The sequence below is a fragment of the Semicossyphus pulcher genome, unplaced genomic scaffold (assembly GCF_022749685.1).
Source record: "Semicossyphus pulcher isolate SPU_LCO1_2020_fin unplaced genomic scaffold, fSemPul1.0.p SCAF_16, whole genome shotgun sequence".
NCBI lineage: Eukaryota > Metazoa > Chordata > Actinopteri > Labriformes > Labridae > Semicossyphus > Semicossyphus pulcher.
This window is the reverse complement of record NW_027211670.1, coordinates 19,040,644-19,066,932: the sequence shown is the minus strand read 5'-3', so window position 1 is coordinate 19,066,932 and position 26,289 is coordinate 19,040,644. Positions and strand designations below refer to the sequence as shown.

Here is a 26,289-nt window from a genome sequence, read left to right as displayed (position 1 = left end):
TGTTTTGATTAACAAGACATTTTTAAGTCACAATTTTTCCTTCCCAACGTCACATGAGAGGGAGTTAAGTTATACTGAATATCAGCACTGTTGACTGAGTGCTTATAACCACAGCAGTGCTGATATTCAGTATAACATCACAACCTCGAGTGTGATATTGCTTTTATACAACCATTATACAAGATAATTGTAATAAACAGTAACAATCAACAACAGATTTTTCTTGTTGCTCCATTAACTCAACCGGACTTTTGTTGCCAAGCTACCCAAACATTCTCCTGCTCTCTTGCTACCTTGTGTCTAAAAGTTACCGCAGGGCCGCTTTGTATGACCTACATTAATCTGTTTGTTTTCATAAATCAAGCAACCAGTTAAATAAGAGTCTGCTGTGTGATTTAGAGGTAGCAGCTTGATCAATGTAGACGAACTCTTGTCTGCTGTAATGTTATTTAACAGTATCCAGAATAAGTGGCTGTGGCAGAGTGATACAGAGTGAAAAGTGCTGTTGTGCTGTATATCAGCACCCATGGAATGCCTCTTGTCCAATCAGATTACTTGGTTGGAAGTAACTGTTGTAAAATGCTGCCTCTCTTACGTGTTTGGGATCTTAAACTAAATATCTTTGAATATTTGCAGGCTTTCTTAATCCTCTATGATCGTAAAATAAATATCTACTGTATGTATATATTGGTTTTGGACTGTACGCCAGATAAAACAGGACTTAAAAAAACTGGTAGGGTCTTTTTTTCACCCTTATCTCACATTTTACTTCAAGTCAGGAAGTCTTGGTTTGTTGAAGGGTTATTTAGAGTGTGTGCAGTGTGTTATTCACATGAACTCTATAGTTACAGTGGATTAAAAGTTAAAATGAAACATGAACAAGCTGTTGCACATTGACACTTCTAAAACATCCAAATAAAACTTTCAGTGACCCCTTAAGCATTTTCAGAAGAATTTAATATTGCAACTTGCATTTCAAAGACATTGAGAATCCAAAAAGGACTGGACCACCCACAGAGAGAGCGAAGGCAAAGAGCTGACGTCTAAACAGCCCCTCCGGATATTCTTTCAAAGGACGGCATCACAGACAAAAAACAGACTCTGCTTGTTTTAGTCTCTTCTTGTGCTGCACCTCACAACTCCCACAGATAGACACACAATATAACCAATCACCTGCTCTGCAACTCTCACAACGTTAGCACTTTGTCATGTAGTATTTACATACAGCATCAACAAATAACACGTCTCATTGAGGATTAAAGCCAGGTCAGATTATTCCAAATGTTTGGTTTAAAGTTGGAGTACCGGATGGATGGATGTTACTGCATGTTCACATTCAGATACTTTCCCATGAATCAAACTACTAATAGATACTTTTATTATGAAACATTCGGCTTCCTCATGTTGTGAAAAACAAATAAAAAATGTCAAATTAAACATATAAAGTAGCTGATTATTGATAGTATGATGTTTTTTGTTGCTCTGGCATAAAGCAGGCACTGAAGCACCACGTTTGTATACTGTGGTTTTTGACTCATCTTTGAATACGCTCCTCTGTTAACTGTGCGGCTGACTCTTTGTAATGAAATCGTACTGCGTCTACTGCATTTATCCACTACACTTCTTAGAATAAACTTATGCTTGTTCTACTTTTCCATGTCTTAAAAAGGTACATATGGCACTGATTTGTGAACAATCTCTAATCTATGTTATAAATAAAGCAATAACCATTCTCTTGAATATTGCAGGTTCTTGGCAAAAAGGCTTTGTTATATGTGCTTTTTTAATGTGCAGTTTTTTTTTAGCAAAATACTTTTTGCTGTCTACAGACGAGAGGCAGACTGTAGGAACACTACATCCATGTTAAATGCAGTTGCATACCACTTTTTTTTTTTAGGTACAAACCAGTTTTATGGTTCAAACTCTGTGATACATCTAACTGTGAAACTTAGGGCCTGTGTCCGCTAACGGGGTTTTCAGCGCTCAGCGTCCTCAGCGCAAAAACACCCTTAACGTCATCTTTTTTTTTGTCTCTGCGCTCACAGAACTCTTAATTAAAAATAGTTCAACTTTTGGAACCCTGCCTCGGTCGTCAATGTCACTTCTCCCTCACCGACCAATCAAAATCAAGAAGGGGCGGGACTTCCAATATCAACAACAATGAGGAGAAGCTAATCCTTTTTCTTCTTTTTTCTTAAGGGTAAAATTTCCTGTCTAGAACTGATTCCAGGACACGATTCCTTTCCACAGTTTTAATGTCTTCTTTGTAAATCTTCTTTGTTGAATAAAGCAAATATTAAAGGGGGGGGGTATAATGCTAATTTCATCTTCATATATCACTCTGTGATACCTGTGGAGTAGCTTAGCATAATTTACAGTTAAAAAACTTTAAGAAACCCCGCCCCTACAAGCCCTCTTTCTTCTGATTGGCCAGCTCTCCGATGCCTGCTGAGGCTGCACTTTGTGACGTCACAAAGTAACGCAGTGTGTGTAGAAAAAACGGTCTGCAACCTGGATACAACTTTTGTATCCTAGCAACAGTAAGCACCGGTGGGAAGAGCTCTGAAATTGAGGTTGTTGGCGCTGCCAGCGCAAAAAAAACGCCGTTAGTGGACACAGGCCCTTATGCTGGAATTCATGTTGGAAATCGTCCGCAGTTTTGTCACCTCTCCTCTGTTGCATAACTTTATGGCTGAAGTGATTCATTCTTTTTCTGACAGTATTTCCATTGGAAAGAGTATCACATTCGTGACGGGCATTAGCTTGAGGACAATGAAAAATCGTCTTAATATCGCCTCTAATCTCAGATAGATGTCATGAATAAAAGAAAGCATGTGCTGTATGTTTACATAAAAAAAATCTTAACATTCCTCTGATGTTCTCCAAACTCAAGAGTGGAATGTCATCGTCAATACATAAATACATTTACAATAACTACAACTTTTAAAAATATTACGTGGTCAATCCAAAATAACACTTAATAAACATTTAAAGTACATTATCATACAACAAAACTGAAATGACAGACCGAGTTTGAAACACTTCATGACAAAATAATTATTATACATGATGTGAAATATACATTATTAATCTAACTTTTTTTCCATTTACAATTTTCATCCACTGACATACATTATATTACAGCGAGGATGGAGTTTCAGTTAATGGTAGGACAAGTGCATAGCAAAATAGATCATTTGACCGAGTTAAAGAAACACATAAAACTGACAAACCACCTTTTAGAAAACAACATTAAAAACCATTTTTAAGGCAAATCTCGTCATTTAAAATTGGCATAGTCTGAGAAAATGTCGACAAAGTCTTGTACCACCCTGTAGCAGAAGTCATACTGTTCCTGTGGAGAAACGACAACGAAACAGAAAAGATGGTCCGTTATGAAACAAGATAAAAAAAGAAACATGAAGTAATAGCCTACATATTTGTAACACCATGGTTTGGGTGAATACATGATTCTGATTGGCTGCAGGGTGTCGATTAGTTCCAGAGAATTGGATGCCTAATAAGTAGTTCTGTTGAAGCTGTCTGAATTTCTGTGAATTCGCCCTACTGTGTCAGCCTGTATCTAAAATGAGTAACTATAGCAACAAGTAAACAGTCAACGCCACAGTTTACAAATTAAAGCAACTTGTTTACAAGCTAAAAATTGAAAACAGGCTGTTTAGACAGTTGGCACGGCCTTTCATTTGTTAGTGAATATTATGAGGTTTATTTTGGGACAATAACATGGTTGTTTAGCTAGCTAGTCTTGTTGTTTCGCATACTGTCAAATATATTTACTGTGTGCACAATGTTATTGACTTTTAATTTAGCTAGCATACGGTTAGCTTCCTGGCTCATAGCTGTGCCGAAACACTCAATGAGCTGTGCAGACTGGAAATATCTCCTCTTGCCTAGTTGTAGCTAAGGCCCGTTCTTTTTGCTGCTGTAGTTTTCTATTGCATTAGAACGTTTTTGAGATGGGCTTTATCAGAGTTACAGCGTATCGAAAACTAATATTTTGATTGCAAAACGCATGAAAAACATAATGAAACAGTTGTATTTTTCTTGTGACCATGGTATAGGCAGGATAATGCCCTTCAAGGCGTCCATTATCAGGAATAATAAACTCCATGGTGGAAATTTTCTGATGTGCTTTGGGGGGATAGTTCTGGCCGCCACATCGCCTATACATTTTGATAATGGACGCCCCATTGGGCATTATTCTTTTTGCACTTAAGTATATCTAGGATCCATGTCTTCTGGTGCTTACCACAGTTTGGACCATATGAGGCCTCTGCATGCGTAAACTCTTCACAGTTTGGAACACGTCCAGCAGGCCTTCTGCTTTGACTCGCTCCAGGATATTGCTCAGTGCAATGAACGTACCTGTTCGCCCTGCACCAGCACTGCAACACACACAAACACAAAAACCCTTAGAAAGAAATACAAGCCTACAAATTCTCTTTTGACGTATGCAAAAGACTCAAACGTGTGCCTTAAACAGTGATTCGTAGCTACCTGCAGTGTACGACGATGGGATGGTTCCCAGACTGCTGCTGCTGTCTCTGCACCGAGGCGATGATGTCGATCATGCCCTTCCCCTCGGCCGGGATGCCGACCTCCGGCCAGCCGTGGAAGTGGAAGTGCCTGATCACCCTTGTCTGCTTCTCCTTTGAGAGGAAATGCACAGGCAGACGAGACGTCATTATAACTTTCAAATAGGATTTATTAGCAGTATATGAAAGCATAATGGCAGGTGCAACGTCAGTGTAGGTTAAGTGTGCAGCAGATGAGTGGTGGACTGATGGGTGCTGATCCGGGAGGCAGGGATGGACTGGCGAGCCTCTGAGAGGTGATGTGGGTCGAATGTAATGAAATATACGAGATGGGAGGCTCCCACCTGATTATCCTAAACACATCCTGCACACATTTCACACAACACATTTCCTCTGGAAGCCAAAGCCAGGTTTCTTTTTTCTTTATAAGACGGTTATGCTTTTTCAAAATAAGATACAAACTAAAATTTAAATTCACAAAACACAATTATTGCATTTTACTATGTTTTGGGAATAAGTATAAACAGAAGTCTTTAATGATTGTCTCCACACCTTATTTCTTCACTTTCAAAGTGTTGTGGAAGATCTGTCTGCAGCCCCATGACAGTGTTTCCCCCTTGAACCTCTCACATGCTTGAATTTATTTTGCTGCTTTATCCAATCCCAAAAATTAATAGATTCAAGAAAATAAAAATTAACTTTCTTTCCCCATTAATTTACCCCCCTTGGAGGGGGCACAATCCTTGGGTTGGAGCTTGGTGGTGTGGCATGACTTTTCCACCAGGTGGGGCTACTACAGCTTAATCGGTAGCTTTGTGTATTTTGGCCATGAGAGTGCACCGTACCATGTAGCAGTCTTAGAACACGCATAAAGCAACAATAACTCATTCAGTAGTGAAAAAACTTGAGCAATAAAAAGTGTCACTAGAAAGGTCAGAGTAAATGTATGAACCATTAGAGTCATGCTATGAAAAACTATGCTGAGTCTCTACTGCCTTTTGGTTTCACTTACATGAACACTGCTTCCATCCTCTGCTGTCTGGAGGTTTGACACTCATAACCACAACACACACCACCATGCCCTATTTACAGCAGCAAAAAGCTGTCTGTGTGTGGATTCCTTTAGATTTGTTGTAGTACTATGCTCTGCATACACATGCACAACTCGCAGACAAACTATTTCCAGCAAGCTGTTCATCTACATTAGCCTTCGTTGCTACCGCCTACTACTGTGGTAGTGTTGACAGGTTGGATCAAAATGGTCGTTCATATTTGAAATGTGCCTTCTGTGACAAAGCTGTCCAAAATGTTGTCAACAAACCAACAACTAGTTTTGTTTTAACCAACAAAACTAATCGCAAAACACTTTTGTGTCTGTATTTTTACTTTGGTAAATGATGCCAATACTTCTTTTCAACAAACCCATTCAAGTGACACTATAATGACTTTAAAGAAGAACCACTCCTTCTGGCTTAATATAAAGTTGAGTTGCCAAAGAGTTACCTTATATCTTTAGCAAAGCACTACAAAACTCAATAAAGTTACATCAAGACGGCAAATAAAAGCCTCTCCCTCCTGACAGTCAAATATAACTTGGTGTTATTGCCTCGTTTACAACTGTGTGATAGTGCAGGGTTACTTTGCTTACCGGGACAAAGGTGAGTACCAAGTCTCGTAGACTGAAGGTGTCACACAGGGTGTCTCCCTTCAGCTCTACTGTGTAGTCTCCGTATGTGACTGTGTCCTCTGCGGGCCAATACTGACAACACTTGTCCTACAAATACACAGAAAAAAGTTGCAAAATGTTCAACCGAAACTGCATTCACATTTTGTTAAATATATGAAAGTATTGTTTTGTGACGGAGGCAGGAAACAGACAAGAGAGGCTTTCTGTTCCACTGCTGTTGTGGTAAATAAAGCCATCTATCATAGCTTTCTTGCTGTCATCAGCTGTAGCAGCTCACCTGCTCCCTCTCCTGGAGCTCAGTGAGCATGACAATGGAGTGACATTTCCACTCCCACACCATCCTCCAGAAATCCTCCACTGTGTGTGTCAGAGGGCCCTGCGTGGCGATGAAGTAGTCCTTCTGTCTGTAGCCCTGAATCACAAACAGAACACACTCTTCTGTTCAGTTTTATAGGTCCTTTAATAAGAGTTAAAAGTAATAGATATCAACTGTTGTGTAAACGCAAGAAGGCAAGCATTAAGTAGAATCAGCTTACATCTATAAAAGATGCGTTGACGTAATCGGTGAACTCCTGACCTCTTCTCATGGAGAGAATAACTCGGTTGAAGTCATCTGAAACGAGAATAAAACAGGAAACTCCTAAAAACCTCAGAATGGGGCAGCGTGTAAACATGTTCACAGAGTATCAGGTGGACAAAGTGGCCCTCTGAGGAATCTAACAGTTATTGAAAGCTGGGAAAAAAACACTCTAAACATAGTGACGGACTATATAATCTGGAGGTCACAATCTACTCATCGAGTCTATTTTTGTTCCATAGTTCTTCTTCTTACTCACATGGGATAATTTGCAGAACTCTGTTCTTCTTCATGTTGGCAGGAAGGTTCCCCGTTCTCATGTTCTCCTTCATTATTCGCATGTTGGTCAGTTTCTGGGTGGAAATAAAAAAAAGCAAAGTCAGACCTGTGAACGTTCACCATCATTTTTCTCACAAATATAAAAAGGGGAAATAGAACAAGGTGACACTGTTGGTTTGAAATATTTGCTGGTGGAAGTAAGCGCAATGAGATGAAAAGGCATCTTTCACAAGGCCTTAAAGGTTCTGACCTTTGCCTTTAATTGATAGGAAGGTGGATAGAGTTGGAGACATGCAGCAAAGGGCCATAGGTCGGACTGGAGCCACCATTCATACACAGACAATTCAAAGTGCTTTACACAGTACAAAATATAGTACAATACAAGCACAGGTCCGGTCAGCAGTATATGCTTCTACTTAATTATAACTTGTCTGTTATAATTACATGGGGCGCCTGCTTTAACCACTGAGCTAAACCAGCCCCCCATCAGGCCTACTTTCTAATATAACTTACATACATATATTGTATTAATAAGACTTCAGTTGTAAGGCAAAAATACACACAAGGGAAGGCAAGTTTATGTGTATAGCACCTTTTAAAAAGCAAGGCCATTCAAACAAGTACTTTTTAAATTAACTGTATATGGCTCTGGGGTAGTGCTAGACAATTCTATCATATGATTGTTTTGTCTAGTGTATTTTAAAGCTTCCTTTTCTCTCGTGCTTGAGATGTTTTTTTGTACATTGTTGTGTTTTTTCGAACATATATAATTACATATATATTTTTCATTAATTTGTTTGGCCTTTTATGCCTTTACTGAGTGAGAGAGGTGAGAGAATAGTGTCGGAAACAGGGGAAGAGAGAGCGGGGATGACACACAGCAGAGGGTCGAGGGTGAGAGTCGGAACCGGGGGGCCGCTGTATCTAGGACTGTAGCTTCTGTATATGGGAAGTGCGATTTAACCGCTTTTAACAGGTTGATTTCTCTGTTTTGTTGTGTAACGGGCTTGACACTTGAGTAAACTTGACCTTTTATGAACCAGGAAGTGAAATAAGAGCTCTTTACTTTAAACTCCTCCTCCAGGCCGACCCGGTCGCCGTTTGCAAAGGTGTTGTGCAGTTTGTGCAGATGTCCTTCCAGAGACGACACGTCCAGCTCCGTGTCTCCGTAGAGGTAGTATTCAAGCAGGGCCTGGTAGACGAATGAGTACTGCATCTGTGGTGGGAAGACACACAAACAGATGAACCCAAACACACATTACACATTGAACATTTACAGATGATCGAGGGAGGAATAATTCACACATAATATGTCAAGTATTTGTGTTGTGTCCTGTTTCCCACTCACATCTGTCTGAATGAGCTGTGAGCGCTGCTCTCGTATCTTAGAGACGAACCCAAACACGTCAACTTTCTGCTCGGCATGCATTATGTCGATCATGGCGTCTATTACGATGAAGGTTCCTGTCCTCCCAACACCAGCGCTGCAGACAAACAAAACAAACCACAATCCTCAGCTGACACTTGCATGTTAATGGACAACAGCAGGGAAACAAAGGGACATCTGTGCCTGTAAACACATGTTTGCTGCAGTCACTGAAAATATTTCCGGCCATGGATGACGACTTGTTTTCCAGCAGAGACACAAAGCAGATATTCAAGCTTAGGGATATTTATCTCCATGGGAACTAATTGGAAAATAAAACGATTAAAAGCACCAAGGAAACGGCAAAATAAAAACAAGCTCTCTGGTACCTGCAGTGGACCACAATAGGCCCAGCAAACTGAGGATTGACCGCCTTGACCTTTTTGAGGAACTTGAGCATGCCGATGGGGGAGAAGGGAACTCCAAAGTCGGGCCAGCTGGTGAAGTGGAGCTGGGTGACGAGCCTGGGGGTCTTAGCCACATCGCTAGCTTGCTACATGGCGACACAAACATGAGGCAGAAGTTCATGTTAACAGCACCCACGTAGGAAGTTTGAATACACAACAGACACATTCTCTGTAAACGAGAGCAGCCAAATTTAAACTTAAACTGAAATAAAGTGTATTTATCTTTTTTATTAATTCTTGTAAATGACTTCTCTTATTCTTATTCTGAAATTCAAGGTACTGTGACTCTAGACATGATGCATTTGGCTTCGTATGAAATAAAAGGGAACTAGAGAAAACAGGATATAACAGGTTTCACAAACACCACCCATGTTTCTGTGTCAAGCTTACATTTCTAAGAAGCAAAATAACAGCAAAAGTCCTTCTTGAGACTCACATATTGTACGCAGAACTTGCGTATTGTGTAGTCCACCAGGACAGTGAAGTCTTCCACGGCCACCCTCACGTTCCCGTACGTCCAACAGCCCTGATCCGGCCAGTACTGGTAGCACTTGTCCTGTGGGGAGATAAAAGCCATTATTCACTAAATTAAATACCTTTTAAAAAGGACTTCTCTTTTAGGAAACAAAATGTTTCACATGCTTCAATTTCACAGCCAGTGACTCGACATTATTATAAGTAAGAGGGTCAAAAGCACTCGATATAGCTAAGACATTTAGGTGATTATGACACTCTCTTAGAGGACTTAATTGCACATTATGTAGCCATTGATTTCAGCCCGTCCGCATGCTGATTTAAATCTACGCCTATTCTCTTCATATTGATCTTTTTAGCCCTCCCCTTGTTCCGTGAATGAGCTCTGGTTCACATGCTTCACAATGAAGACAATTAAAGCAGAGAAAGGAGATGTCAGAGGGGTGATTACAGGTGTGAAATGAGTAGTTTAAATTAAAGTCCTCCATTCCACCTTTGACCATGAGCAAGGAAGTGTATTTTCTTCTAAAATCTTGTTTAAGATGCTCCATTAGTCCCTACACAGAGTCAAGGACTTGGCTAGAGAAGAAACCATGCGGCTTTTTTCTCATTTGGACACTCTAGCAGGGGATCTGACACAGTCAGGGAAATACACAAGCCTGAAAATCACTCACTTCTTTCCTTTCTTTCAGATTTGTCAGCATGACAACAGTCGCTATTTTCTGCTCCCATATCATCCTCCAGAACTCTGCTACAGTGTCTTCTTTCGGACCTGAGAGATAAAACAGTATTATGATTGTTATAATCATACATGATTTATAAAGGTAACCAAGGTACAACACAATTCTGTATTTAAGTGCACTTTATCTCACCTTGTGCTGCTATGAATTTGTTCTTTTCCGTGAAACCCTGTAAGACAGGAATATTGAGTTAATTAAGAATATTTCCATAAAGCTTCATAGCAGTTTATAATCATCTTGTGGTGAGATTATTTGTTTAGCTGCTGTTTCCAGGGTTAGGAATGGAAGAACTTTCAATCTAAACTTTGTAGATTGATAGTTGAGGGCTTAAGTCCCTCAATTTCCCTACAGACAATGAAGTGTGTCATGTCGTACCGTACTGTACCGTATTGTACCATATATTGTATCGTATCGTACCATAACGTATCGTATCGTATTGTACCATAACATATCGTACCATATTGCATCGTATCGTACCATAACGTACCATAAAATATCATATCTTATCACATCGTATCATATTGTATCGTATCATATCGTACCATACCATACCTTATCGTACCGTACCATACCTTATCGTACCGTACCATACCATACTGTATCGTACCGTACCATACCTTATCGTACCGTACCATACCATACTGTATCGTACAGTACCATATCATATCATATCGTACTGTACCATACCATATCCTATCGTACCATATCGTACCGTATCATACCATATCGTATCGTACCGTACCCTACTGTATCGTACCATACCATATCGCATCGTATCGTACCGTATCGTACCATACCATATCGCATCGTATCGTACCGTATCGTACCATACCATATTGTATCATAAATGCTAAGGAAAAAGGGGAAATGTATCAATGGCTTCCGCACAGCTCATAACATAAAATAATAGTTTTTTTGCTACCATTTATTTCCCCATTTAACAACTGAATGAACCATACCTAACAGAATGATGGAAAAAAAAAAAAAAAAAGCATCACTCACATCGATGTAAGAAGCATTCACATAGTCTGAACAGGGATTTCCATCCAGCTGAGTCAACACCACTCTGGAATGATCGTCTGTTGGTTAAAATAACAGTAAAGGTTTAGATGGTTACAGAAGAAAGACACCACACACAGGCTGTCACCGTTCTCTGAAACAAAAGGAGTGAAGCACGGAGAACATAAAATAAATAGTTCATTTTCTTTGTTGCTGGGAGTTAAACAAACGGAACAATATCCTTCCATGTCTCTGGGGTAAATATGAAGTTATAACAGCCACTTAGGCTAGCTTAGCATAAACACTGGCAACAATTAGTCAAAGAAACACCGCATAACCTCCTGAAAACAGCTTTTCTTTTTTTATGGAGATGTAATAATACATGCATAAGATATTAATCAGTGCTCTTAAGTGGTTCTGGCAAACAGGCTGTTGTTATGTTAAAAAAAGAGTCCAAAACAAAACACAGAGTACTTAGATTACACACCATGCAGGCGACATGTAGAACATTAGAGGAAAAGTTAGAATTTTTGGAAAATCTTCCTGTTTGCCTGAATTTGTGTCACACAGCAAGAACAATATCCCTCTCGTGTCTGTAGGGTAAACATGAAGCAGCTAGTTAGCCTAGCTAAGCATACAGACTGGAAACAATTGGAAAAAGCTAACCTGTCTAATGCTAACAAAATACAGCAGCAGTTTCTTCCTGAAGTCTTAACTGCTTTCCCCCTTAAAAATAATACAGGTGCTGGTAAGTGGATTTTGTTAATGTTAAACAGAGCCAGGCAGTTCCCCCCATTTCTCCTCTTCATGCTAAGCTAACGTAGCTAATGAGTGTTGCTGCTACATCCTAGACTGGTTTGTAAACTAGCTGCTTTCCGTAAGCACTGTGTTCACCTAATAGCAGCTGTTGTGGTCGGCCTCTGTCACCATGTTTTCACACATTCACAGAATTTGAGGGCAAATTGCGGGCTTAGCTTAGCCATCGTTTGTTCTATTGTTGGTGTTTGCATAGTATGTATTAAATCTAAGTTTGTGTAAATTTGAAACCAGTTGGGACACAACTCATCTTAACCTCAGGGAGAAATTTCCAACCAGCCTTTAAAGGATCAGAATGCAACAGTATGAAAATATTAGATCTATTATTTATGACATATTGAGTGATAGGAACTTCAACAGTAAAAAGGAAGAAGGGTGAGGAAACTCTTGAGGGCTGATGAGTTTCATTGTGAATAAATTCTGTGTGAGCTGTGGGGGAGGATCTACTGTATCTGACTGTAAAAAAAAAAAAAAAAAAACTCATAAAGTGTGCACACAGGCAGGAAACTGTGAGCTCTGGGTGTGAGTGAGAAGAATATCTAGCTCCCACAGAACAGAGAGCACACTCACAGGGGAGGATGTTGGGGTATCTGTTCTTCTCCTTGTTCTCGTCCTTGTTGGCCTCCTCGTACGTCCCTTGGGCATTACCCCCTGGCAAGGACTGCAAAGCATAATTACAGTTAATATTTGATACTGAAAACCAGCGTGACTTTTAACCCCTCCTGTGCATTGTGTTCTGACGTACGTATGTCTTTGTTCGGCCTTGATGTAGGCACTTCCTCTGCTACCTACAGTAAACAGTCCTCCATTAAAAGCAGAGAACTTCAACTTCCTCTGTCTGTGCTGAATAAAACCATACATGAACTCTGACTCATGAACTTAATTTTGACTCAGATCCTCAATCGTAGTCACAAATAGGCAAAGGGGCTTTTTTTTTTTTTACTCATGTGGGTGTGTGTATGTGTGTATACAAGATGTGTCATGGACAATGTGACACATATTGCGCCAGTAGTTTTCCTGTATAAAAAAATATACACTTAAGTCTGAATCTTCTGTCTTTCCATGAACACACAGCGTATCACAGGGAAAACACTTTAAATCCAAGTTTAGATATTTTATAGGGGGTTTTGTTGCCACTATTATAAACCCAAAACGATGCGTTTGACATTTTGGAGACACAATGCTACACGATTTTTTTTAAATTACTAACTCTTATGGTCGAATACAGCTTTAAAAACAACAATACAGAAGTCGCCGTTGGATATTTGCTCAAACGGGTCCAACAAACGCTTCCTTAAAACATACATCATTAAATATAAAATGCTAAACAGAATTAATCTAACCAAAATTTGAGCAGTCCTATAAAACACTGTGTATGTATGAACGACAATTAAGATATTTCAAGACCAATACTGGCATCAGCACGGGAAGAACTCTAACCACAGCGACTCACTACTTTTACCACAGGTGCCCAATAGAAACACCACTTCCTGCCTTAAGACCTCCTGTCACCCCAGCCTCCAGGCGCAGCCCAGAAGGTGCTTACATTGTACTCCTCCCTGAAGAGCTTGCCATCGTCAGCTGATCTGAGCCGGTACTCCTCCTCCAGGTGGTCCACCGGGATGGGTAAGTAGGTCTTGGAGGCTGAGGGGGATCTGGGAAGCAGAACCACTGTCTGTTGCTCTGTGGGGAGAACAGTGAGTGGGTTTATTATCCCTGCTGAACTGATTGAGTTAAATGTTATGAAGGTGAATGGTGTTAAAGACAGGATACCTGATTTAACATTGGTAATTATTCAGTTTTTATTTAATGACTGACTCAGAGAAATTAGTTCTAAAACAGGATTGGCTTTAATAGGACCAGGATTTCCAAACATTTTTACGTCGGACAAACCCACTAGGAGAATGGAGAATATCTATTCCAGCCTTTTATCCATTCATTTTAACTAACTATAGCAAGTTAACTTTCGGTTATCATTTTCAACCATTTATAATTTTTTCTTTTAGCGTTTAGTACAAGTACAAAGCCGTTTACTTTTAGCTCTCTATTTCAACCATTTGTCATGTTTAGCTAACTATTCAAGTATGACTTGAAGCTATACATTTCAGTCTTTAACCTATAACTTTAGGCTCAGTACTAAACTGTTCACTTTTAGGTATCAATTTCAAATGTTAAGCAATTATTACAATTTTACTGTAAGCTTTCTAATTGCCGTTTATCCCTATCCTTTAGCTAACTAAAAATTACGCTAAGCTATCTTTTTCAACCATTTATCCATTAGTCTACTCTTAGATAAGTACTCAAACTGTTAACTTGTTCTTTAAATCATTTAGCCATAGCTTTAAGATAATTCAAACTTCATTGTTAGCTATGTATTTCAACCATTCATTCTTTATTTTAGGCTAACTATTCAACCGTTCTATATGTGCTTTAGCTAGCTGTCAAAACTTTACTTCTAGCTATTTTAACCATTTATACATTAGTCTACTCTTAGATAAGTACTCTGTTTACTTGTTCTTTAAATCATTCATCCATAACTTTAAGATAATTCAAACTTCATCGTTAGCTATGTATTTCAACCATTCATCCTTTATTGTAAGCTTACTATTTAACCGTTATCCAAGCGCTTTAGCTAGCTCTCAAAACTACTTTTAGCTAGCTATTTAAACCATTTTTTCCATTAGCCTACTCTTAGATAAGTACTCAAACTGTTTACGTATACTTTAAATCATTCATCCATAGCTTTAAGATAATTCAAACTTCATCTTTAGCTATGTATTATAACCATTCATCCTTTATCTTAAGCTAACTATTCAACCGTTATCCACACGCTTTAGCAAGCTGTCAAAACTTTACTTTTAGCTATCTATTTAAACCCTTCATCCATCGCTGTCTAACTGTTTAACTATCCTATTCTGCCATGTAAGCATTACTTTAAAATTACAATTCAAACTTTATTTCTAGCTTTCTATTTTAACCACGTATCCATTACTTTTAGCTAACTCCTTAAACATTCATGAATCCCTCTCCATCGCAACACTTTGTGTTGAAGTGTCACAGGTGATTGAATTTATGGACATTTATTTTAGATTAAATCAAATGTCTCCTCTTTCGATTTATTTTCCATTTAGTGTCCTTTGTTGAGAATCACCAAGTCAATAAGCCTGTTAAACTATTCTGCAAGGGTTTTAAAGAAGGTTATTAAAAGATCAAAATGATTACCTAACAGATTTTAATCTTACAAAACACTGATGTGTTTGCCAACACCTCTATAATAAAAAAAAAAAGAGTTTAAGATTACAATCACTGAATAACAACAGATGTTAGAGAACCAAGGAACCCAAGAGACAAACCACTTCCAGCACCATGTAGGCAGGTTTAAGTGGAAACCTCTCTTAGGCTCCCGACTACGCATTCGGTTAGAAGTTACAATTATAGATCGGAAAAATTACTGATAGAATGTTAGTAACACGAGGCTCCTTGTACCGCCACCCTGTATGCCTGACCTGGTGGTATAGTGGTGTATAACGACTCAGTACTGTATCCACACTCTAAAACACAACACATATCAAACATATCACATACAGCACATATGGGCAGAGTCAAAAGGGCAATACAACACTGTCATTTGAAATTGCAATTGGTTCATTTTGACATCATCAAGTCATAAGACAGTTACCGTGCCCACAGGACTTCTGCTTTCACTTTAATCCTAACAACTTTTATACCAAAAAATCTTTCAAATTAGGCAGAGCATCTAATTCCTGAAGTAAGCTAACATGTGATTATATACTGTAATGCATACAATTAGAGCAAAGGTTACTTATAACATTACTTTTTTTGACACCGTAGACAGTGTGTCATGTTTACAATTATGGTAATAAGTGGCTCCACTAATGCCATGACATTTACTCAGTGTTTTTTACTGCTACTTATAGTTGTGCTGCGTGTTTCCAGACTTATATCCCGGTAACCTTCTTGTCTCCAAGAATACAACCTGCCATTGAAATGTCAGATAAGAAACTGCTTCCTAAAGAGCACACACACACTTAAAGATGCACTGCTTCCTGTAAACGTCAGTGCTTCTTTTAGAATGTTTCACACAAATTAATTAAAGTAGTGCGTTATAAAGCGCCATCTATGCAAAGACTGCTATGAAAGGTGGTGAAGATAACGCGTCAAATTCTTGACATTAACCACAGGAAGTCTAACACAACCACAGTGCAGAGGGGACAACCTGCACATACAGTTACAAACATAAAGTTCATGCCTTACGCTGTCTGTATTTCCTTTTTTTTTTCTTTGCTTCATGCGTCTTTAAGTCTCTTTTACATTCTTAATAAGCTACTCTTTAGCTCCAGCCTGTTGCTTGCATAGTTTATAAGCTATGTTGCTGTTTCTCACAACGTCCAATTAACTACAATGTTACCTTGTTCCTCCAGGATGCCATTCGGTACCTTCTTGTCGACTGTTGTGACGACTGCTTTTCTCTGGTTTTTTAACCTGTTGGAACAAAAACACAACAGAATTAGAAGACTGAACATGTCATGGTAAAATAAAGTCACTTTCATATTTATATACAAGCTAAACTATACTTAAGTTGTCCATAAACAATACAGTTTATCCCTCCTACCATCTGAAACTTGAAAAGCTATTCTTTCTCATTAGCTGATGTCTTGGAGAGAAAACGCTATAGTCCGAATGTGGTGCAGAATTTGTTCCTCGCTGTCCTCTGTTCTTTAGGTCCACTGTCACAGCCTGTTCTCTTCTCACTAAGCATGAGAGGGAGGCAGCTAGCAGCACTTCCTGACGGGGCTCCGCCTTAATGACTAAAGGAGGAAGTGTTTGTCACCCTGAGCTCTGCCCCCGAGCCTGGCCCGCAGCCAGTCGGCAAGGCCCGGGGAGGGGGCAGAGGGTGAGGTGAGGTGGGTGAGTCCTCGCAAGGTGTTTTTTTTTTTTTTTACCTGAGGAAGTACCAGGCTAGCAGCGCAATGATGAGCAGCAGCAGGGACAGGACCAGCACGGTGGGGAGGATGTGTTGGCTGTGGGATGTAACGTCTTCTGAGGAAGAAGGAGAGGCAGAGCCGGGGGTCAGGGAGCACCGGCAACAAAGAAGCAGGAAGAAGGGGGCAAGGCCGGCGATATATGTGTTTGTGTTTGCAAACTCTTGGCCTCATGCATGTGTTGGAGCCATGTGATAACACAAAATCAATACTGAATGCACAGCAATGCACCTCCCTCGCTCTTTTCATGCCACATGCCTGATTTAATAACTGGTTCAGCAGTATTTTGTCGACAGAGATAAGTATCAGCTCATTCTGCTTGCTGGTTTGTCTAACAGAAAATAAGAGGCTCGTAGAGTGCAGACTCAGCCAAGAGTCACAGCCACACAGCCGGCTATTAGCTGTGTTTATAAGGACGCACAATAAGCCGTAAATTACTGTCCAGGGCAGCTGAAGTTCATTGTGATCCGGTAATAACAAGGCTGTAAGAAGGGCTATTATCACACAGATGCATGCACTGAAGCAGAAGATGCATAATATCTCAGGGAAATGTGATGACTGCAGAGGGAAGTGACTTTGTTGCTATCTCACGTGGCTCAGTGTCGAGGTGCGTTGCTCTTGTTATTGCCCCTCCCTGCTGTTCTTACCTTGTGTACGGTTGCCATTGCCGCTGGAATTGGATGTTGTTGTGGTTGCCACCAGAAACAGAAGTGGGACCATTGTGACTGCAAGAAAACAAAATGAACACGGATATTAAATTTAGTGCCAGACATGTCTGCAAAGTGGAGATTCATGAGAACATGTCCCGCTGGATAATATCACCATTTAGGCAGCACAGAAGCTATTGACAGATCAGAAGCATATTTCTTTATTGGGTGACTGTTACTTCCAGGAATGTGCACATCGGTGCAAAGTTCACGGAGACACAATGGAACAACACACTCATATCCTGGTCATTCATTAACCCTGTCATAAAGCTCAGAGTGTAATGCTTATAATGACCACAAGGAGGCACAATACTCCAGTAGTAGAAAGATGAGGCTGGCTGTTACAACATGCAGCCTCCTAAATCCATTGAGAAAAATAGCAAAGATAACATACAGGCCTGGGAGAATACAACATTTGTAGTTTAAATATACTTTTATATATTTTTCTTTTTGACAATTTAAATTTTTGTAAGAGAATGAAATTTGCAGATGTGATGCATTTAATTGCAACTGTCATCATGGGAAATTTACTTTTTAAGATTTACAATCAAATTTCAAGGTTTTATAAATATATAAATTATACTGTATAAAGAAAAATGTGTGGGTTAAGCATAAAATAAGATTTTTGCAAGCACCCCTACTTAATGCAAGGCTTCATATGGCGCTAATAAGGCATATCTTAACCCTTTCACCGTGACGTTTCCGTCAGATTGTGCGCAGAGAAGTCGAGGAAATGCCACTCTGTGCTGATAACAGCTGCTTTCCGTTGCAATACCATGCTGTAACGTGTGATCTCCAGTATATAGCGTGTGTAAGATCTTATGTTAGAAATCACGACACACGCAGTCACACATACAACATGCATGACATGGAATTACGACTGAGGGGTTAAGCCACGCTAAAGTGGAAGCATCAGATCATGGGGAGCAGGCAGCAAGAGGCTTAACACCTACACCCCCATGCTCTGCTCTTTGCGCTCTTACACGCATACACAAAGCACACACACACACACACAGGCATGTAAGCACCCACAGCACCATGAGCTCTGTGCAGGAGTTTCAGTTGAATGACTCTGATCATACCCTCATTTTCTCCTGGCTGAAGAAAGTGTAGAGAGCGGGATAAAGGAGCATCTCTGATCGATTCCTCTGTTTGAGCATTCAGAAAGGGGTGCACATCTTATTGATTTATGCACCTCTTTTATTTTGAAAGCCACTGGTAAGATTTGAAAAACCAATAAGCCCTGAGAATTTTAAGATGTTTCTTTTTTCCACAAAAGCACTCAAAAAGTTGAGATTTAATCAAAGAACAAGCACAGAGCTTCTTTCACATCCATAATGAAGAAGAGCAGGGCGTGCTTTGTCTCCTCAACACTGCAGGTGTGTGTGGATGTTTGTGTGCGTGCGTGTGTGTGTGTGTGGTGCTTTGCAGCTGCGGTGAGAAGAAAAACCCAGGCCAAGTGCATAGTCAATGAAGACAGTGTGTGTCGAAACCTCCACGCTGTGCCGCAGTGTCCTGTAATGTGTCCAGGCAGGACACCGGAGGAATGTGGAGGCAGCAGAGCAGAGACACTGACTGCAGCAGGCAGAGAGGGAGCAGAAGGTCCAGGTCAATAATATTTCCTGGAGCGATTAATAAACCCTGACATGTCCACCCCCAACTCCTGCTCCATGGGGAAGACTGATGAGAGAATTCTAATGAGGGAGGAGAGGAGAGGAGGAGCATGCTTCCCCCCTTCTCCAGCTCTCATCCCTCTTTATCCCCCCTCTTTAAGGCTCTCTCGGCAAATGTCACAAGCTCGGATGAGGGGGAGGATATTGAGCTGAGTTAGTGCAGTGTGTGAATCCTCTGGGTAGCACTCTGCGTATTCAACTTGAGGTTTTGTGATGCGGAAAATAGAGGTGTTCTGACACTGCTACCAGTAACTGAAAAGCCTCAGATATCACCTAAAATGTGGTATCAGGTATTGCCAAGTACACCTGTGTCAATGCACCCGATACACTACTATAAATTATAAGCCCCCCTAAAATTTGACTTGTTTCTTCTTTAGCAGCCGACACAGCAATTCTATATTTTATGGCTACCGCTAGCAACTACTGTTTTAGAGCAACAGAGGAAGAACTGATTATAGGTAAATTATCATGTTACGTTAGCAAACAAAAAAACGCTTTGCTAGCCTACAGTGTAACGTTAGCCAAAGCTAGCAAAATATAGGCAACCATTATCCATTTAAGGCTGTTGTGTTAGCAAACAAAAACAGTGCAGTGCTAGCCTACAGTGTAATGTAAGCTAATGTATTAGCCACCCCACAATTTTACTTGTTTCTTTCTCTCCAAAAACAGTAGCCTACACAGCAATAATATATATTATGGCTATCACTAGCTACTGTTTTAGAGCCGTAAGAAGAAGAGCTGATTTCAAGTAAATTATCATGTTACGTTAGCAAACAAAAAAGCGTGGTGCTAGCCTAGAGTGTAGAGTTAGCCAAAGCTAGCAGATATTAGCAACTATCGTTTCCCATCACACAAGTTGAGGCTGTTGTGTTAGCAAACAAAAACACTGCAGTGCTAGCCTACAGTGTAATGTAAGCTAAAGCTAATGTATTAGCCCCCCCCAATTGCAATGTTTCTTCCTCTCCAAAAACAGTAGCCGACAATAACATATATTATGGCTATCACTAGCAACTTCTGTTTTGAGCCGAAAGAAGAAGAATTGATTTCAGGGAAGTTCTCATGTTACGTCAGCAAACAAAAAAAGCGCAGTGCTACCCTAGAGTGTAATGTTAGCCGAAGCAAAATGCTAGCACAAGTTTAGGCTTTAATATTTTAAAATTTAAAGTTAAGACAGTTAAAGCCGGTAAAAAAAAGCAGTTTCATGTTTAAAATCAGGGGTTTCTTTGACGCTCTTTCGCCAACACAAGTCAAGAGAGGCTGCTAGCTAAGCTGCTGCTAAGGTTAGCTCAGTTTGTTAGGTTGCTTTTTAGGTTACAATACCTTCGGTGTACCGAGCCTGGCTTTACAATAATTAAGATTATGGAAGATTTAATTAGTTTTATACAGCTAATTAATATATTTGAATACAAAATGGGTAGCCGACTTGATATAAGGCCAATACCCAGGTATGGGTTTCAGTATCGGGAAGGAAAAAATGGTACCAGAACATCCCTAGTGGAAATTCCCTCTTGGTGCCATTCGCAACATTGAATTTTATGTACACTGTCTCTGTTTGTTTGCGAGTTCGACAGCTCAACAGGGACAACCAGCAGAGCGCTCACAGCTAGCCCTCAGGCTGTGTCTTGTGGTAAAGTAGTGCTGCTGCTTGTAAGCATCCCCTAGTTCCTGTCTCCCTCTTCGCCCTCCATCACCTCTAGAGATGTCACACTGTCACGTTTTAGCCTCCAACCCCTGCGTGTCACAACTGCTCCTGGGGGACCACAAGGAGCTTTTCCCATCTTGTCACTGCACTGGTCTCCTGCCTGACCTCTTCAGCATCTCAGAGGAGATCAACAACTTCCTTTCCTCCGTCTTTGCGGAGCAGTGTCCCTCGTGTAACTATAAATAACACTGCTTCCTATCCCCCCCGGGTATCTAATCACTTTCCCCGTTTTTATTCCTCTCTCAGCATAAACCAGCTGATAACACATAAGTCTCAAATTAGTGTTTTAGTGTTAGTCATGACAGGTCAGATTCTGGTCAAACAGCTCTCATCACATGGTGTGTGCACTCATCTATGTATTGTCCTTTCTCCATTTAGCACTCAGCGACTACTCACCAACCACCCGCCATAATGAAAATAGGTCATGGGAGATGTCAGCTCGGGGGAAGTTCTAAGGCGCCCTTATTTTCCGATAAGAGACATGTGGAAGCAGCCTTGGGGAAGGGTATTGTCCCGGCCAGCTAGACAGAAAGTTATTTATTTTAGTGGTATTTGTGTCCCGAGTCACCCAGGCGTAAAGTTAGCTTGGTATCACTTTAGGTCAGTCATCTTGGGCTGCTGAATAGGAGGCCTCGGCTACGTTGCCAGGAACCAAGCTCCAAAGAAAATATTATTGTTTACAAATCTTACATAGCAAAATCTGGAGGATATTATCCGCATTTTAGAATAAAACTTTTGACCATATTTGTTCCAGCTGAACTCACGGATGTTTAGTTGCACTGAACCAGGACCCATATCCATCATAGTTGACGTCAGCGAGGGATCTCCGTCAAGCCAGAAGCAACAGGACGATCGAATACAGCTAACCATAGTTGTTTTGTTTTTTGATCCTCATTAGATGGCCAATATTAGAGACATGGCAGGAAATGAGAAAAGTAGCCAGGCGTGGACTTGGCAGTGGTAACCCGGGCCCTAGGCCACCACGGCACCGGCATATCAGCACGCAAGTATTGTACAATGCATAGAGAGTGACTGATTAATCTGCCTTGGCCTTAGCTTATACAATTCTATCTGTAACCGTGTGTACGTTTCTTTTAAGCAACAACAAACTGCAATACATAAATTTCAAACTAGTTGACTTAACATGTATTGGGAGTTACTAAATCATACTTTGTAGTACGGAAGTATAGTTATTGAAACACAGCGCATGTTTAAAGTGGTAATCTCAAAGATCTCAGTTTCGTTCTCTTTGGCGGCACCTATGGCGATAAACGGTAATTGCAGGTGCACACTTCCCAGATATCCAGAGAGTGTTGCATGTGTGACGTCCACGGTTGGCTCCGGTTGTAACTCTTGACTTTCCTCGCTGACGGTCGCTTTCCTTTTCAGACTGTTTGCTTCATCTGAGCGTCGAGTTTGTTTCTTTTTCTTTGGATTTTCACTTCTTTTTGAAGTTGTATCTGTAGTCATCCATCTTTTCTTTGTTTGTTCAGCCATAGTAGATTACTGTTTACTCGCAACACTTGCAGAGACCGGAAAAGCAGCCGCTTAGCTCCGCCTACCCTCTCTGGCAGACCAACCACTGCTGGCTGATGGAAAACGCGTCACTAACTGGGCGCCACTTGGGATTTTTTATCTGCGAAAGTCGCCACAGACACCCAGTATGTAATACTGCAATTGCAAAGGCTTTCATCAGTGGGCCATAGGCTCAATCACCATTGTGTTAGCTCAGTCGACATTTATTTACATGCATGAAGATCTTTGAGATTATCACTTTAAAGTGATTTAAAAACAATGTCACCTTTATTTAAGAGAGAGTAGAGAGTGATGCCATGTTGAGTTTTTCCAACTTGACAGTACTTGATTTTTTAATATGTACCTTGATCACAACTGACAACAAACAATGATTGAATTTAAACTCCCAAATACTGATATCACTGTTCCCTTGACACTGTGGCAAACAGCAATGGGACTGGAAATATGTAAAAAGTTTACACATAGTAACTTTAAACTTTAGTGAGAAAATTGTATTTGCTTCTGCATACATTTGCCATCAAAGAAAATTATTATATAACAGAAATAATGTTGTGAGATAGATTTGAATCTTATCGCAGTACTCTATTCCCGCCTACATACTGTATACGACAACACCTCAACCTCTATTATGTGTTCACAGAGACCTCCAGCGCCTGGTATGCACTGTGTGACTCACAGCTCTGTCTCCACTGATTACAACCTGCCACCTCCGAATACCTGCATACCTCACAGCACGCAAACACAAACACTGTCACACACATGCACGGATATCAGCATGCCACTTTTCACTGACAACACAAGCAGACAGCTCTACAAGGCCTCTCTTTGGTTTCTTTATCAATGCTCTAAACACGAAAAAGGCGGTCTGGGAGTTCTGACTCATGCTGAATCTTGTGCCGTTTGAAGTCCCAAACATAAAAGCTGCTAAATATTTTCCCTTTGTTTGGGGAGGGATGAGCGATCCCTCTCTGTGGACTCCTTGTGGTGTGCTTTTCTGCTTTGTCATTTTTTTCAAGCTGAGTTTTAAAAAAAAGTGACATAATGACACCCCTGCAGCTCCGCTATTGTCTCGCTAATTAGCCCCAAAGCCTCACCATCAGAAAGGACAAGCTTGTTACAATTAGCAGATAAGACGGAGAAATTGGCTGTCTCTGCCTCTGACAGGAAGCTCCGCGCGTCCCTGGCAGCGTGTGTCTTCCTGCAGACGGAGCGCTGTCAGTTCAGCTGAATGTGGTTTCTCTGGGCACAGAGTTTCTCTGTCTCTTCAAATACATCAGCTGGGGAATTTGGGAAATGTTTGGTGGGTGTAGGGACGTTGTGACAGAGTAAGGGGGCAGTAGGTACATTGTGTCCTCTAAGCAAAAAGCTGCCAGATTGTTTACCCTTTAGGCCACAAAGTTTTTTATAACCCAAACCTGCCAGATGGCTTATTAGAGGAAAAACTATCTTAAGCCTGCCTTGTATTTTCTCAGTACTGTTTGTTCCTGCTCAAAACTCATCAACCTAAATATGAATCATCAAACAGATTATTTTAGATTTTGAGCTTTTTAAATGTTTACGAAAAAGTAGTAGTTTTTTTGCACAGCATAAGACAAGAAAAACAATACCTCTCTCATATCTGTGCGATAAATAAGAAGCTACACGTAGGACGCAGTTAGCTTGTGTTAGCATTCTGACTGGGAATAGAGTGAAACAGCTAGACTGGTTCTGTTCAAACGTACAAAACAAATGAACCTACCAGCACCTTAAAATGAGAATTATCAACATTTTATGTCCCATTTAATTAAAAAAAGTGTACACACTTTGGCTAGCTTTTCACTCCTGCTTCAAGTCTTTATGCTAGGCTAAGCTAACGGTCTTCTGGAAGAAGCTTCACTAGCTTCAGCGCACTTAAATTGTGGTTTCAAACATCTCTTCCAACAAATACCCATAAAAGTATCATCCTTAAATACTCTACAACAATAAAAAGAACATATAAAGTGACGCTGTATAGCAATGTAGAGGCTTGGTTTTTAATGATAGCATCAGTGTGCATCTAGCTATGTAACATTGTCTTCCACTGCCACTGTTTCAGCTTCTATAAACTCATGTGATCAAGTGGCGTTCACATTAAATGAGTAAACCTCTGAGCAAATGAAGAAGCCGTATTTATGGAGCAATGCTGTAAGTGTGAAATTGAGTTGAGGTGTTACATTTAAATATCAGTGTTTGGTCTCCATGACAGCAAGGTGAAGAAAAGGTGCGAAATGTGAGGATGATGTCGTAGGTTTCGTGTGTGGCGTATAAATATACTTTATGATACTTAACGACCAAAAGGTGCTATCAAGTCGCATTATGGGAAGTGTAGGATGCAATGGTTTTGCAGTATGATGCATTTTATTGACTTGAATTCAGGATAGCTCAGCCTCTAACGCACGAATTTGACTCCCACAACACTTTCATAGTGATTAAGTATCTGATATAAAGGACGTAAAGCGACTCTCTATAGAAGAAGAAAAAATAGGCGCAGTCTCTGTTTGACCAGAACACTGCAGGAAGTCACATACTTCTATTTGAGTAGGTCGTCCTTGTATCACCGCGTCTGTCTCTGTGCTCTCTGCCTGTGGGGAGCTGCAGAGTGTAAACCTGGCCAGGGTCAGCTATTTAAAGGACAGTGCACTACATTCACAGTGAGAAAATGAAGATGGGGTGTCCATGTGCTCACACAGATGTGCGACTGCCTCCTGTAAAATGTAGCCTAGTTGGACAAGAACATCAGTGTTGCTCCTACTTTATCCGTGATCCAATATTAGACTGTATTATAATGAACTCCAAGCCAGCTTTTCGCACGTTTGACACATTATTGAGTCTAAGAATTTATGCAGTAGGCTACACTGCTGTTTTTCACAATGTGGCACTTGTGGGTTGCTGAACACATCAGCTTACAGACTCGCAGTGACAACCTGAGAACTCGTGTCAGTCAGGCCTTTGTGTGAGTTAACAGTGAGGTTTGGGAAAGAGTCTGAGGAGGAGAGTGTTTGGTAAAATGTTTAACACATCTTGACGCAGTAAAAAACACGAGCTTGTAAAAGCCAGTTAAGCATGTAAGCAGCATCAAGCTTTACAACAACAAACTTGTTGATTTACACTCATTATGATGAATCAGATTTGAGTTTTGGAGCATTGATTGTATTTATATTAGGTAATCTTGAGTGGGACAGATACATGTCTTTATACATGTCTGTGTTAACACTAAAAAGCTGTTGTGGTGATAAAAATTAAGGTGACAAATTTTATATTTACTGATATTAATCTGAACTCAGGAAAGCTTGAAATCAGGACAATCCCAGACAAAATGTTGCGTCTCATCATCGTGTGTGCAGCCACGAAGATTAAGCTAGCGTTTGCTACTTAAAGAGGGGGTATTATACTGTTTCACATGTTAAGACATATAAGTGATGTTACAATGTTTGATGTCCAGACTAAATGTTGGTGAAGTTTCAAATCTGTAGGTAAAAGTATGTTGGAGTAATTCCCAGGCTTCTCAGCTCAGTCTACAGGCTGCTGTGAACGTCAGGTTTCACACAGTTTTTTCTACACACTGCACTTTGTGACGTCACAAAGTCTTAAAGGGACAGAGCTGACTGAGTCGTTTCAGGCAGAGGCTGTATGAGGGCCTGCTCAGAGTTTTTTTAAACTGTAAATTACGCCAAGCTACTCCACAGGTA

The 26,289-nt window shown here is 40.4% G+C and overlaps 1 protein-coding gene across 3 annotated transcripts in view; it reads right to left on the bottom strand.

Annotated features, from left to right (window-relative positions):
* Positions 1 to 946: 946 nt before the first annotated feature.
* Positions 947 to 26,289, bottom strand: part of LOC138593271 (receptor-type tyrosine-protein phosphatase epsilon-like) — a 34,032-nt gene continuing 8,689 nt past the window's right edge. Inside the window, exons 2-20 of one of the 3 annotated variants that reach the window (XM_069664203.1) lie at positions 17,612 to 17,689; positions 16,926 to 17,022; positions 16,391 to 16,464; positions 13,508 to 13,644; positions 12,532 to 12,622; positions 11,149 to 11,225; positions 10,279 to 10,315; positions 10,081 to 10,178; positions 9,369 to 9,488; positions 8,855 to 9,018; positions 8,448 to 8,583; positions 8,166 to 8,315; positions 7,080 to 7,173; positions 6,780 to 6,856; positions 6,521 to 6,655; positions 6,205 to 6,330; positions 4,519 to 4,670; positions 4,271 to 4,406; positions 947 to 3,355 (exon numbers count right to left, since the gene is read on the bottom strand). In XM_069664203.1, coding sequence (XP_069520304.1) covers positions 3,281 to 3,355; positions 4,271 to 4,406; positions 4,519 to 4,670; positions 6,205 to 6,330; positions 6,521 to 6,655; positions 6,780 to 6,856; positions 7,080 to 7,173; positions 8,166 to 8,315; positions 8,448 to 8,583; positions 8,855 to 9,018; positions 9,369 to 9,488; positions 10,081 to 10,178; positions 10,279 to 10,315; positions 11,149 to 11,225; positions 12,532 to 12,622; positions 13,508 to 13,644; positions 16,391 to 16,464; positions 16,926 to 17,022; positions 17,612 to 17,684 — 2,049 coding nt within the window. In that variant the 5' untranslated portion in view covers positions 17,685 to 17,689 and the 3' untranslated portion in view covers positions 947 to 3,280. Of the gene's footprint in view, positions 3,356 to 4,270; positions 4,407 to 4,518; positions 4,671 to 6,204; positions 6,331 to 6,520; positions 6,656 to 6,779; positions 6,857 to 7,079; positions 7,174 to 8,165; positions 8,316 to 8,447; positions 8,584 to 8,854; positions 9,019 to 9,368; positions 9,489 to 10,080; positions 10,179 to 10,278; positions 10,316 to 11,148; positions 11,226 to 12,531; positions 12,623 to 13,507; positions 13,645 to 16,390; positions 16,465 to 16,594; positions 16,706 to 16,925; positions 17,023 to 17,611; positions 17,690 to 26,289 lie in introns of those variants that run through there. The other 2 variants (XM_069664204.1, XM_069664205.1) reach the window with 2 other exon arrangements.